General features: G+C 42.0%; 1 protein-coding gene across 1 annotated transcript; it reads right to left on the bottom strand.

Moving 5' to 3' along the window:
* Positions 1-3,409: 3,409 nt before the first annotated feature.
* Positions 3,410-4,754, bottom strand: LOC115053441 (lysophosphatidic acid receptor 6-like). The gene has a single exon (XM_029518156.1). It carries the CDS (start codon positions 4,680-4,682, stop codon positions 3,810-3,812), a length of 873 nt encoding a protein of 290 aa, XP_029374016.1. The 5' UTR covers positions 4,683-4,754; the 3' UTR covers positions 3,410-3,809.
* Between the last annotated feature and the right edge of the window lie 10,061 nt (positions 4,755-14,815).

The raw sequence follows: 14,815 nt of genomic DNA, 5'->3' as shown, positions 1-14,815 counted from the left end.
GGGTGGCAGCCGCAGAAACATTTGGCCATGTTGACCTGGCTGGAGCCAACAACGTGCCCGCGAGAGGCACCTCGGCTTTAACGGATGAATTCAGCGCCTCACTGCTAAAACATTCGGGGAAAATACCCGTTTATAATCATATTAGCATCATACCAGCACCATGAGAGAAAAGTCTTACTATAGAAGATCTCTCAGATGCTGGATTGATAGCTTGAGAAAGTTAAACTTAAGCAGTACAGGTCACCAGGCATGCAGGTTAGGACGACTGCAACGATTTGTGTTACAATATCAGCAGCTGTGTGAGATTGTAGAGACATTTTTTGCATTTCTTACCTTCATCTTTTAATTTTCTTTTTTTTTTTATCCAACGTTGATCCAGCCTACTGATGGCAACAACCCAAAGTAAACTCTATATAAAAAGCGAGCTGGCAGGGGCGCACATGCAGCTGGTGTGAACACATGGTGTAACTTTCTCCCTGAGTGGCTTTAGCAGTGCAGCAGCTTTCAGTCACAATTTCTAACAAACAGAAAAACATGTAAATGAGAGGAGCTTTATTTTGAATTATGCTAAATTGAAATAGTGTACATGTGAGCGCAGAGGGCAGGAAGAGGCAAACAGATAACAGACTGAAAGCCGCTGACACAAGGCAGAATGAAAATACCCTCCAGTGCAGTCCATCCACATCCTGGGCTTTGACCTAGTATGTATATACTTACTGAATTTTTAGTTTTTCCGTTTTGCACCCACACTCACACACAGACAGAAAGATTAACAGAGGCAGGGTTCCCATGTGTTTGCATTTCCTGCATAGAAAGCTGCACAAATGCTGTTTTGTTTCAACCCTCAGGTTTCCTGTGGCCCACAAATCAAATTGTGCAGTGTTGCCCACGCTGCACGAAAACAGTGACTGTTGAATGAAGTTTTTCGTACAGACCGTCTGTTCCTCTGTCGGGGTAAAATTAATTTGATTTCGTGGCCTCACTGAGGTAAAGATGAACCTGAGCACACAGGGACTGCTGCACTCTGCTGTGGTCACAGCTGAAAGTCAACACAGAGGTGAAGTTGTGTGAAGGAGTACGTGTTTCTGTTTTTCCTGTTGAGCCTTTCAGCATTCAACTTCCCACAAACAGAGTGCATCGGCAAAGGTCACATTAAACATATATGGAGCGGCCTGAGGGAGGAAGCTACATACAAGCAGGCCTCCAATTTATCAAGGGTCACGGTGCAGCAGTAAATACATACAAATGCCTCTCGTTTTATGATGCGCGTTCATTACGAGGAAATGGAACGTATCTGAGAGTGAAGGATAGAAAACGCTGACTGAAGTTTGACCGGCTGTGGGGTGAAACGTGAACTTTGAAATATAGATAAGATATATAGAGAGAATAAACAAGTGCATGCGGTTTATGTGGTTTGGGGTTGTTCCATCAATAGCCTAGTTAGGAAACAAAATGGTGTGTGTGTGATGGCGGAGAGGCATTTCAATGTGCGGAGACTCAAAGTGAAGGTTTAAGTTGATTTAAGTTGTTTTATTTCCAATCTAGATCGTTTCCGGATCAGTTTCCTACAGGCCTATACAAATGCCCCCCTCCATTTGGCAAAGCGTATACAGCTTGAGCACTGCTGGCTTCTCAACTGACACGCTGACGAAAGGCGGCAGCCTCGGCCGCTCCACGGGATATAACTGAAGACGTGCCGGCGACAGAGCCAGCAGCCGCCGCAAAAAAATGAAAATAAAAATCAGAGAGCTAAAGATGAAGAGGGAGAGTTGTGGCTTATCTTTACACAGAGTTACCAGAAGCATAAATCAGCGTTAACTACCACACACACTGAGATGACTGCACGTTTCACCTTTGGCCTCTCTGTGCTGACTCAGTGAATTTACGTTACACGTATGAGAAATGAGCGATTCTCATTTCTGCCATTCCAGAATGACTAAGGCAGCCTTTGGTTTGGTTTATGTTCCTCGTATGCATTTATCATATATAGCAAATGATTTCAGAACGAGGATACCACCTGTTAAAATCTGTTTCGTATTTGTGTTTAATGTGATTGATTCTATTTTTCATTAAAAAATTAAAATAAATAAATAAATGCAACAGTTTTCTGATTTCCCTCTCTCTGTTTTTTTTTTTTTCCCTTTCGCCTCTCTGTTCATTCTCTGAAACCATTTAGAGGGCATCTCTTCAAAATGCTGCTCCTCCCACCTCCGGGAAGAATCTCTGCCCATGCACAAAGTAGTACGTGGGCAGTTTCCAGTGTTTCTTCCTCGGCCTTTCAATGTTGTGTTCTCCCCAAAGCACTTACATCTAAACATATAGGATTTTCTGCATCCATTTTCCTCAATATCCAACAATCCAGAAATCATCTCCTCCAGAAACAAAGAGAGCGTCGCTGCATCTGAAACTAGCTTGCTGTATTTTTTTGTAAGAGTAGCCTCGCATTGGTTTTGCTTGCTGGTGGATTAGCGTGACGCAGTTTCTCAGCCTTCTAGCTTCCAACTCTTTGCGTGAAAAGCTGCATCTTATGTCGAAACGCTCATGTGTTCTACGTTGTTTTAGTGTTTTTCGTGCTCCCCTGTAATAACTGAATATACTTGATCTGGCATGGACTCGTGATTTGATTCTTCATCCTGCTGCAGTTCGAAGCCTTCATCCCTCTCCAAAGAAGTGCAAAGCAGAGGAATAACTGCGGTACTTCTCCTGACCCCGGTGCAGGCAATTCAGAACAGAACTCCCCCCTCCCGCCCCCCTATGAATTCAGTCAGCATACTGTACATATGACTAATGTAGTTTACTCTTTTGTGCCTCTTATCCGAATTTGGCCGTGTTAACAAACTAGGAAATCCATTTCCATGAAAGACTGCAAACATGGAAACCGACAGTTTACAATTTAAAACGTATTTAGAAAAAAAAAAAAAGAATAAAAAATTTGACCAAGATAAGAAATGTAAAGGTAACATTTAGCATATTAAAGGGATGTCTCAGCATTTAGAGGTAAAGATATGATGAAACCCATTTGTCACAAGTCACGATAGTCAGATAGATCTGTTATCTGAAGCATCATTTCATCCAGCAGGCGCCAGCTCTGAAATCAGCAACTGAAAATTTTAGAACAATTGTAATTTGTAGTTTTTAAATTAGAAATTTAGTTAAGGTATAAAGTTTATGATAAATTCAACAATTTTTTAATTCACTTCAGTTTCTGTTTGAGCTCGGTTCAGTCAAGTCACATTTTTAAAGGCAACGGGGAAAACGTTTTCCAGTTTCCAGTTCTCTTTTTGATTCCGGACAGTTCACACACAATTTACCTTTCTGCTCACTTGTGTTGTTGTTGCCCACATTTAATCTCATGCAGGCAGCATAGATCTCGACCACCGGGTCAGTTAGTAAGTCACGCAAGATTCACTCAGGAGAATTTATATGTTTATTAAATGCAAGCTGACAAGACATCTGTGGACTCAACTTTGTTGAATAGTTTTTGAATCTCAGGTGAAATCTGAAAATAAATAGATAAAAAAAAACATCTTCCGTTGTTCTCAGAAAAACGTTAGATCATGGAGAGAAATGACAGCAACTTCTGAAAATTGTGCAGTTATAGTAGCATATCAGACAAGCCTAAATATTTGTACTGGAAACTTTCAAAAGAACCACAAAAAAAAGTTAAACGGATGCCGAGTTGCTATTTGTAAGATATGCCTCCAATTTTGCCCTTTGTGGTCTCTGTGCATACACACACACACACACCAAATAATCCATACTGTCCAAATAGTCTTCATTTGGTGAATGCCACCTCTCTTTGCCTTTTGTTATAATTCTCTTCCAGAGTTGTCCACAGCTTCTTCTCTCTTCCAGAAGCCGTCAAAAGAAAAGTAATACAGCACTGGATCCAGACAGCAGTTCACACTGGCCAGACAAAACAGTGGCACGGCATAACATCTCCACTTTCTTTCTAAAACGGTTAATGAGGCAGGGAAGAAAAATATGGTGAACATCAACAAGTTCATAGCAAAAATCAGCATGACGTTCACCTTGTTTCTGATCCTCGCAGAGTCATTCAGCCGTCTGTGCAGAGTCCAGGACACCAGAGCAGTGCAGACGATGTTGGCTGTGAGCAAGGTGAGCACTAACACAGGCTGCAGGTAAGAAATTGGAGATCCGACAGGGTGCTTAAATTCAAAACATGTTGTTTCGTTGTTCTTTTTTAAAGTCTTTGAAAACATCACGCTCTCCGGGATGTTTATCAGCACCACAGCCACCCAGACGAGCACGGCAGCTCTCCAGGCGTTGGCCGAGGTCCGTATGTGGCGCGACCTCAGAGGATAGACCACAGCCAGCAGCCGGTCCACGCTGATGAAGGTGATGAAGATGGAGCTGGAGCGGATGTTGTTGCGAAAGAGCATTGTGATCCAGGTGCACGTCATGTGGCCCAGGGGCCACAAGCCCATGGTGTAAAAATAGACCCTCAAGGGCAGGGAGGTGACGAGCAGCACATCTGAGATGGCCAGGTTGACCATGAAGACGGCGCTGGGGGATTTGAGGCTGTGGCGGCGGATCAGAATCCACAGCGACACGGCGTTCAGAGGCAGGCCCAGCACCACGACGGATCCAAACACCAGAGCGTACGCCGGGTTCTTAATATCAGATGCTGTCGCGTTTACTCTCAAAGTAAGGCTGCACATGTTTGGCTTTGCTGTAGAAAATGCAGAAGTGAAATGAAAACTGGTAGCGTCTGTTAGTGAAACCACAATGGCCCTGCCTCTGGCAGAATCACTGTGAACAAAGGTGGTTTCTGCACGCAGAAGTGAAGAACAGCGTCAGGGGAAACAAAGATAGATTGCTAAACGCTGTGGTCCTCTTGAGGCCCATTATGCGAGTCACGTCAAGGAAACTTTTTTTTTTTTTTTTTTCCAAAACCACAGCAAAGTCACAGCCTCTGTGCACGATTCTCACCTGATAAGCTCGAACATGTTCAGGTTGTGACACCTCCCCGAAAGTATCACACCATCATAGCTCCTGACAGAACAGTGAGCACTCATGGGATATCATTTTTGATAAAGTCGTGGTCTTCAAGAGGCGCCATTCCTGTAATTTTAGTATATAAGCACAGCCTTTTGACACCATCTGTGCTGCAAAGGCAGGTATCTCCTGTTGAAACATTATCTGAACTGGCAATCATGGTAATTAAGGACCGCCAATGAACACTAATTACTGCGTGTTCCTGAGTGTGCAGGGAGGGAAAAAATGACTATCATTAAGTTTCCACTAAATATGTTTTATAGGTGTGCACACAATGCTGTTTGGCTGTTTACGTTAGAGTCACACTGCAGCGTTACTGCCCTCCTGCCCTGAGCCTATTTAACTTTCTTCAGAAATCTGGGTGCATTATCTCTGTGTTTCATTTGAACATTTACACCAACTGCACAGAAAGTTTCAGGAAACACGATTTCTCATTAAGTTCAGCGAAAGAGCTGAAATGGGCCTGAAATAACTCAGTGGGACTCTCAGAGTTATCACAAATCAGCACTCTAATAACATTCAAATCCTGTTGTGGTTTTTCTTGCGATTGCTTTTTCTGATAGACATTAACATCACATGCCAACACGTTCACCATCAGTCGTTCAGCAGATTCAATACTGGTCGCATGTCAAACGCTTTTGTTTATGTGTAAACATGTCAGCACTTGGGGCTAATTAGCATTTAAACCAAATACATGAGAGGTTGTTTTGAATTTGAAGAAATAACTATCAAAATGTGAATTAATTAAAAAATGAATAAAATAAAGAGCTAATTTAGGTGGCTGAGTAATTAAATCTATGAAATATAAAGATGTGTTTAGAGCACTCAGCTTGCCTGATACAGTTTTTCTATTACAAGAAAACAAATGATTATATTTATTGGCAAACTGAATGCGGCTCTGTCTGCCATTATTAATTTAGTAACTATTTTATGCAAAGCGCACAAATGTCAACCGCAAACAAAAAACAGCTGTACAAAAATAAACCGTTACGCCATCGCCAAAGCACTTCAGAAGGTTAATGTGTCGCATCCATTCACGTGCAGCATGCTTCTTCAGAGGTTTTCTCCTCCGAGAGTTCAACATTGTGAAGCATGACACCATTTTTTTTATGCATATTAATGAATATTTTCTAATCTGAATCCATCTGGATTTCAAGCCACATGACAAAAACAGAGAGCCTGCAATGAACCAGGATTATTATTTATTTATTTCATTCGATGAAATGACGTGTGTTTATTAGCATTAAAAGGTATTTAAATACACACACACACACAAAGACGCCAAACACTTGACAGAGTAAGTCTTTAAAAATCACACAATGGAAGCAGCACCTTCATACCTTTCACCGTGTGGTCGAATCATCAATTCACCATTTAGGATCATTTTCCTTCAAAGCCCTCATGGCCAAGACCTTCTGAAATACTGAAATCAAAATGGTTGCTATAATGGCAGCAATTATGTGAATTTGCCACCTGAGTCGCACACTTAAATAAAAGGTGTGGATCCTTTCGGGAGTATTATGCCAGCTGGCTCATCAATGGAGGCGGAGTATGAGGACCTAAATGTATTTTTTCTGGTAAAAGCAGACTTTTTTCTTTCTTTCTTTCTTTCATGGGCTCTAATATAAAAAGAAAGTTGAGTGCTTTCAAAGACAGATAATCTGCATCATTAGTGCTCCAAGAAAAAAAGAAAGAAAAAGCTTTCAAATGCTGTTCCTGCTGCTGGCGACGACAGTTCGATGGACAGGGAGAGCTAAGAGAACAAAAGTGGGAGAAAGCAGGAGTATTTGTAAGCAACAAGGCAAGTCGCCTTTCATTCTCCACCTCTGTTATATAGAGAACGAGACTAATAAAACAAAATAAAAAAGAAGAACTAAGAACTGTTTGGTGGGGTTGTTCTGCAAGCCAGAAGGACATGTCGCAACTATACAACTACCAACCCTCAAGATAAACACTTTTTCTTAAAAAATGCAGACAAGATATTCATCACTGTTGCATGAACGTGATGGTTGTGCATGCAAGACTACAAACGGCCAACCACAGTCAGTGAATGAAGGTTAGTTTGAAAACTGCATTCATCACCCTTCACAGTCGACAAGATTTCTAATCTGCCGGTTTATCAGCAGAGCAAACTTAATTATATGAATGCATTTGAAGTCATTTCAATATTTCAGGCATTTGACAGAATTCGTGCAAGTTTTGGGCGGTGACAGTTCAATCATCTGCAGAAGACTGAATGTTTTGACATGTTCAGTCTGCTCATGAGATTTTTGTTCATTTCGAATTATTGTTCAGTTTGATTTATGCAGATTTCCTGTGGCCTGATAATGGATTTAGTCATTTTCCAGAGACTGATTGGTGAGTCTGAATTCATTTTTGGTCATTGCTGCCCTGCTTGATTTGATTAACTAACAAAAATGAACAGGTTTAACAAAGCAGAGCTTTTGCAATTTTGAACTCAGCCTGAGCTTCAACTTGGACCAGAACAAAGTGGCCAGTGACTATGAATGTACGTTTGGGCTGCTAATTTTCATGAATGTTCACCTGTTTTCTCCTTATGACATATTATTATATCAGTTGGAATAATTGATTTGCTGGACTTGTGATTTTGCTTTCATGATGTGTTGTGGCCGCCTTTAAAAATCTGTCTCTGCATTTGACCTATATTTGCTTATTTTTACATCATTCATTGCTAATTCCCTCTGTGCTGCTCGTTTTTTTTACTCTCCCATCAGGGCATGAAACGCGTTTGGCTCGCCCATCTGTGTGGTTCAGTCTCAGCAGCTCTGAACAACTTTAACAAATGAACAACACTCTGCAAAGAAACTCCACACTGCAAGTTAATGACCAAGTGATGAAGACGGTCGCACAGCTCCTCAGGCAAAGGGGAGAGAAACTTGGAGAACCAAACTTCCAGCAATTAATCTAACTGAATCTGCTCAATATTTGTCTACCATTCAATCGAAGAGAGAAACAGTTTAAACGAGACCTCAAATCAGCATTTCTGTTCAAAGGACAAATGTTATCTGCGGCATCAAAAACATGACAGATCAGTTCAAGTCAGTGATCAAATCTCAAACTTGTCTGTCACAAGCTCAACTATACAAGATAAAAGCCTCAAACGGGACATACAATGACTTATCATTTTAACATTGTGGTCATTTCGCTTTGACTTTGCTGTGAGAACAGTTTCAGTTTCTTTAACCCCGCTTGTACTCATTTAACCTCCCGAAGTCAGAGCTTTTATTCAGCATGCTTCTGGGCCACTTATTACGCTGATTGTAAAGTACTTCACTGATCACAAGATGACAGACAAGTGTCCATTAAAGAGGCTAACATGTCTGAGTTGAGCAAAATTTGTTATAATGGCAGAATGTGATGTCCTCATGAGGAGCCGAGGTTTTAGAAGGATTACTTTCTCTCAAGTTACCTGCTGCCTTTATTTATTTCATAGGTATATATTTAGTTAGCACGTGGCAGTGCATTGGTTTGTCTTGCATGTGATTGTTCATGAGTTAGTCCAGATTGACCAACAGGTCCATAGAGCAGCTCCTTTTGTGACAAAAGGTTATAAAAATGAGCTGCTGACTTGACCACTCTAGCCACTGTGGTAAAGGTTTCGTGTTTTTTTTTTTTTTTTTCAGGGGGTCAGTTTGGTTTTGGTGCCCTAATTGTTCATGTTCCAAAAAACAGGAAACGACCCGATTGTGTGACAGAATATGATGACCTCTCTGTGACCTTTGAGCTAAAAACACAGTGCGGAGGGAAGTGGAAGTTAACATGAACAGGACAGTGAAGGTTTTCTGTCTTCTGCCTTTTATACTATGTCTGGGAACAAAGAGGATGTGTGGGGGTGGGGAACGGGAGGTGACTGGAGTTTTTTCTTTTTTTTTGCCTCCATCTCTAATGAAATCTCTGGTCCATTTTCGGCCAGGCTTGTTAAAGTGCCATCCTCCCGCACCAGGAAGTGCGAGGAGAAAAACCACTGCTGCGCTCACTTCATTAAAATTTCCATTTGTGCGGCGGCGTGAGTCACATTGAGCCGCGCTCTCGTGGCCCACAGAGCAAACGCACGTGTGTGTGCATTCGTGCCAGCATCAGTATGCAGCCGCTAGTTTGAAAGATGACTGAACAGTGACCCACAAGGCTGTGGATGTGCACCTGGGCGTGCACGAAGAGGGAGAGTAAGAGTTTGACAAGAAGAGATCGTTTCAAATATGGATAAATTAATATTTTCCTGAGCTGTTGCAGGTAAACAGCAGCAGTGTACACACGACCGCTCAATATGGCTGCCAAGTGTCTCTCTCTTTCTCTCCTGGCTGTTCAAGTCAGCGTCATAGAAGAGCCAAGGATTTGAGAAGATTATGCACTTTAGACAATTTTTTTTTTTATTACCAGCTGGGCCGAGGCAATTAACCCGCTTCATACGTTTCATCTCAGGCCAAAAAGACAAAACAAGTTAATCTGTCCTAAGCTGTAGGGACTTCCCTTTATTGGTCGCACGCAAAGAGAGGAATTTGGAAAACTCAAGCTCAAATGTTGCTTTATTGCCTTCCCTTTTCCAATTAGTGGCTGCCATCTTAAATCTTAACAGGTTCTGAAAGGCTAGGCTGATTACCTATGCAAATGAGAGGAAAGCTATAATAAAGCTGTCAACAAAAAATAAATGGCTTTAACAGAGGAAAGCATTTGCAATCTCGAGCGTTGCCCGCTGGGCTAAGCAAAGAGTGACAACACTCCTGAGAGCTTCAAATTGGAACAGGACAAAGTTTATATGTGCGTCTTTGTGCCGGGCGTTGAGCCGGGCTGGTAATGTAACCTAGTTTCTCCTTAAGATACAGCTCGGGTCGCACATTTGTTTTGTCTTTTTAGATTATATGAAGTAGCTCCAGAGGTGAGAGGAAAAGAAACACACTTCACTTTAGGTAGGTGGCATCTGAATTGTAAGCAGTTACATATAACCTGGTTTCTTCCACTAGCAGTAACAGCAGTGTTTCAGTTTGTAAACGTCATCATGATATGTTAGCCGCTAACTAATGAAAACAGGCATTAAATTATTCAGCCAGAGTCATTCAGACATGAAAAAGGGAAAAAAGAAATTTGAAGCAAAGCTGGAGCCCTTTAGCAGCTCTAAGAGGCCAAAATCTGACTTAAACCAGACCAATATTGTCTCCATGTTGGACAAATGCCAGTGTTAACTGCCACAGTCTTTATAAATTTGGTTCCCAAACTCATCTCAGACAACAATCATATGAATGATAACCTGCTTAACAAACAAACAAACAAACAAAAAAATCTACATCTACAGGCAGGCTGAGAATAACCAACACTGAGGGACAAACTCTCACAAAGAGCCATTAAAAGGAGTTTAACAAAACGACAGCAGCAAGTTGCTCCAAAGTCCAGAGTCAGCAGAACTCAGGAGTAATATCCAACGGCTAACAAGCTACGAGGCTAACACGAACTGAGTCAGTGTCTTTAGCACACAGACTGCAGTTCAGCATGTGCAGGAAACATCTGTGCAAGAGCCGGCGTCAGCTGCAGTCGAGTCGCAGTTTACCGCTGCACATACAGCAACATCAAGCCCTGAGAGGAAAACATGTCAGTCCATCAACATCTGCACTGCTTAGAGCCAAACCGTGTCAGAGAGTACTCCGGTGAGTTAGTAACACTATTCTCTGCTGTAAACGTTTTACATATGACAGTTTTGCACCATATAAGAGTTCAGAAGTTGGGAGAAGACAAAAATCTGCTGTCGGTGTTGGATGTTAAATGCCGACATATGGCCGTCTCCCGCAGGCAGAATTCGAATCCAAATTGGTTTTTTTAAAAAGACAACAAAGCATTTGGATGTTCATCGCTCCGTCAGGTAACATAAGGTCACATATTGAAAATGAAGTACGCACATGTTCATCTATCCTCCCTCACCTGGTGTGAAAACAGAATGTGATTTTCAGGGCTAGTGGTTCAGTTCAGATCCAGCCGGTCGGCGGGTTACAGTGTCCTTGACCAAGACGTCGCGCTGCTTGTGAAGAACTGGACGAGGAGGATGGATGGCGGCGGGAGCATACAGCTCTGTGCTGCTTTCACATCACAATCGTCTCCTTATCTGGCCTTTATGTACTTTTTTTTCCTCACAATAAAAGGCTTGAAGAGGTGGGTTGCCTAAGCTCCATTAAGAAAATTAAATAATTTAGTGTTCGTGTTTACTTTCTTCATTCAAGCTGAGCCAATCGCAGCATTTCAAGGGAGGATGACGAGCACACAAGGGAGAAAAAAGAAGAAAAAAAAAAATCACTTCATATTCAGAAAACAAATAACCTTTCCTGCCAGCCAGGGGATAAATCCTTTTACTTTGCTCTGAAAATTGAACTTATGTGATTAACATGTTTGCTTTCATCACAAATTTCATTTCTTTCAAGTCTGTGCGTGTCTCTGTTTACGCAAGGGTGCGAGTGTATGTGTGCACACATGCGCTGACAAATGCTGCCCTTGTCGATTTGCTGTCAGTGGGTGGTTTGTATTTGTGTATTTGCACAGCACATCCACGCCCTAAAGGAAAGTGTAGCGCTACAAAAATCCTATGTAGCTTATAACTATGACTGCAAGTCCTTTATAAATATGCATCTGTGCAGAAAAAAGCAGACTGATGCAAGAGTAGAAAGCAGAGAGACACAACAAGACAGAGACAGGAACTCACTCTCGTGCATTTGTAATTTGCACTCCTGCAGGTTGGGCAACAAAAAGCAAAGCATTTAATAGCACAGCACTTTGGCTAATTGGGCACATAGCATAGCTTAATTGGCTAAGCCTGGAGGAATGTAAATGCCTGCATTTAAATGGGAATAGGCAATATAGAAATCCCTACTTATCTCCACCTGCTCTGTTTGATTCATACAATTCCCAGAGACCACAAATAAACAGTGAAGTGGGAGATAAAACGCTCGGAGAGAGATGGGGGAGTTCAACATGCTCCGAACGCCATGATGTGGAACAGCATGGCGCAAAAACAATGCACGCTCAGCTGGATGGTTAGAACTGTGATGAGCTGGATTCATGAAAGTGAAAGGAGTGAAGGCAAGTGAAAGGGGGGGGGGGCAGGAGATAAATTAATAGGTGCTAGCAGAGAGGTAGCTGTTAGGTAGAAGGGAGGGGGAGGCGAAGAGGTGAGAGAAATTGCAATGCATGGGGTGGCAAACAAAACAAGGTGAAAGAAAGTGAGCTGAGCCGGGTGAAAGGACCGAAGAGGTGGAGGGAGGAGAAGACAAGTGAGATTGAGAGAAAGACAAAATCTAGTTAATCTTCTTGATGCGTCTCTTTCTCTCTGTGGCGCGTCCTGTGCATTCAGATAGGAGCTGCTCAGACAGATGCATTGGTAAGGATGAAGTAGTGCATTTCTGTGTGTGTATTAGCATTTCACAAGGTGCCATGAGCTGATTGAGCTGTGGAGATGCAGTTTGAGAGGAAGGACTGTCACGTGAAAGGAAGGTGGTCACAAGAATATAACACCGTCTGTTTTCATACACACAAATGCATCTCAAAAAAAAACAAAAAAAAAAAAAACCCACAGAATTTTATTTACACACACACACACACACACACACACAGACACAGACAGGAGATTGAGCCTTAATATTTAATCAATGTCCTGATAGAATTCAAACTCAGCACTTAAAAGTAAAGTCAGACAGAAGAGAGTAACTAATTCAGAGGAGGAAACGAAGGAAAATCTCAATGTATGACACAAACTTCCTCTTGAAAATAACGATTACACTTTAACCATGATGGTATCACTTCAATGGAAACTGAACACACTGTCTGGTTTCTCACCTGAATGTTTTCTTTTTCCTTTAAATATTGTGAAGACCAGAAGCTGCTTGTTGAACGCCAGCACTTGTTGCTGGTGCTGCAACAGTTCGACCTTTTAAAATGGCTATGAGACACCGATTTCACCCGTGTTCCCTGAAGTGCACACCTGTTCCCCAGCAGAACCGAGATAGCTACGTAGCTTATGTGGTTAGATAACTTTGTTTGCTCAAAGAAAAAAAAAAAGGTGATTAAACTCAGTTTCAAAAACCATTTCGTACTTTGTTTGATGAGAATGAATAGATGGTAAGAATTGATCTTTTTTTTTTATATGAAATACGCCCACCTGCGTATAAAGCCCTAAGTTTCACAGCAGATAATCTGCAGTGGAAGGAAAATCTATTCAGTTCTTGATCAGCGGCACCAAACAAATTACTCACTTTCACTCTTCTCTGCCATCGTTCACATCAAAACCTTCTTAGATCCCACCTACAATATTGAAACTAAATGCCCGCATGGGGATTTAACATCATTTCCTCCCCCTAACCCAACCCCACCCCACCCGAGCCCACATCCCATCCTCACCGCTTTTATCAGTGACAGGCCTGCTTCCTGCTAAAATTGCAACACTGACGTGGGGCAAAAAAAATAAAGAAAGAAACGAAACGGGGGAAAAAAAAAAAAAAAGAATGTCAAGGCTGTTTTGGCATTTTCTCCCCTTCATATTCTCCTTGCCAAGCTTGTGCTCTGCCGTGCCATTTCCATCCAAGCCTCCGACTCACAGCCCAGCCCACTGCCATATCCTGTGCCGGCCAGAAAAAGGAGATTACAGAGAGAAAATGTCATAAACTCTATGGAGAGGAAACATAGGTTGTCAATTATACATGTGCCACCCCATCTCCACCCACTCCAGGCAACTGGGCTGAGGTTGGCCCGCGCTCCTCCTCCCCATGCCATCTCCATCTAGGTCTGACATCTGTCTTTTATCACACTTATACACACACAAACGCACAGACAGACACACACCATCCAACATGGATGCTGGCAGACAGAAGGTTGTCACAACTGAACCCAAAATATTCCGATAGGTTAGAAGCCAGGGAGGTTGGAACATGTGAGAGAATAGAGAGTTGTGTTGCAGAAGGTGGAAAGCACGTACGTATTCATACAGATGGCTCTATAAATAAACCACTTCAGAGAGAGCCACGGAGTAGGAAGGAACTAGTGCAAAGAGCACTGCTTTGCTTACAATAGAAACTGTAATCTTCCATATGATTCTTCTCCATGCCAGTGCCTGGCTGCTGCAGCAGTTTGCCCCCCCTCCTTCATTGTTTATTCACCAAACACTCACAAAAGCTCAATAAAATCTACTTTAAAATAAAAGCCTCCAAATCAACAAAAGAAAATTAGTCCCTGCAATCAAAATCTCCCATTTAGGATCAAACATGAACAAACAAGCTGCTCATTAGCGGAACAAAACAAAAATCTGTTGCTCCAGAGATCAAACTTCATATTTTGTGAGGATAATTATTACTTGTTCATGTGGCCTCCATATGTGTGCACAAAACTTTTGAAATATATTCATTTAGTCGTGTGCAGACTGCAGTTAAAACCAAAGAGAAAACATTGTTAACATGGCCAACCAAGCAAGCGTTAACATTTTAACTCGGTTCAGCAAACAATGGCTCAGCAGTTAGACTCAGTCCCACATCGTTGGTACAATATGTTAGGCAATAAACACAAATACAGAGAAAGGCAAGCAGTCAAAACCATGACTCAGACTCAGATCTCCCACACACACATTGTTAGGATCAGCTGAACTCACTCAGTCTCCTGTTTCTGGCTGCTGTGGTGGTGATCTCCCATGTCCATCAAGCATAAGTCCACAAATTCACATTATAGAAACGGTTCTTAGAGGCGACTTCACATGTCGCCCCAAAACATCAAGTTTTTCTTCTTTCTGCTCGATCAAAGGCAACCCGGGTTTATT

The sequence above is a fragment of the Echeneis naucrates genome, chromosome 13 (genome assembly GCF_900963305.1).
Source record: "Echeneis naucrates chromosome 13, fEcheNa1.1, whole genome shotgun sequence".
Taxonomy (NCBI): domain Eukaryota; kingdom Metazoa; phylum Chordata; class Actinopteri; order Carangiformes; family Echeneidae; genus Echeneis; species Echeneis naucrates.
Note: the sequence above shows the minus strand (reverse complement) of the source record. Positions and strands in the feature narration are given on the sequence as shown.

Excerpts from the sequence above, each read along its gene's own strand:
- LOC115053441 (XM_029518156.1), bottom strand. The coding sequence starts at position 4,682 with ATGTGCAGCCTTACTTTGAGAGTAAACGCGACAGCATCTGATATTAAG.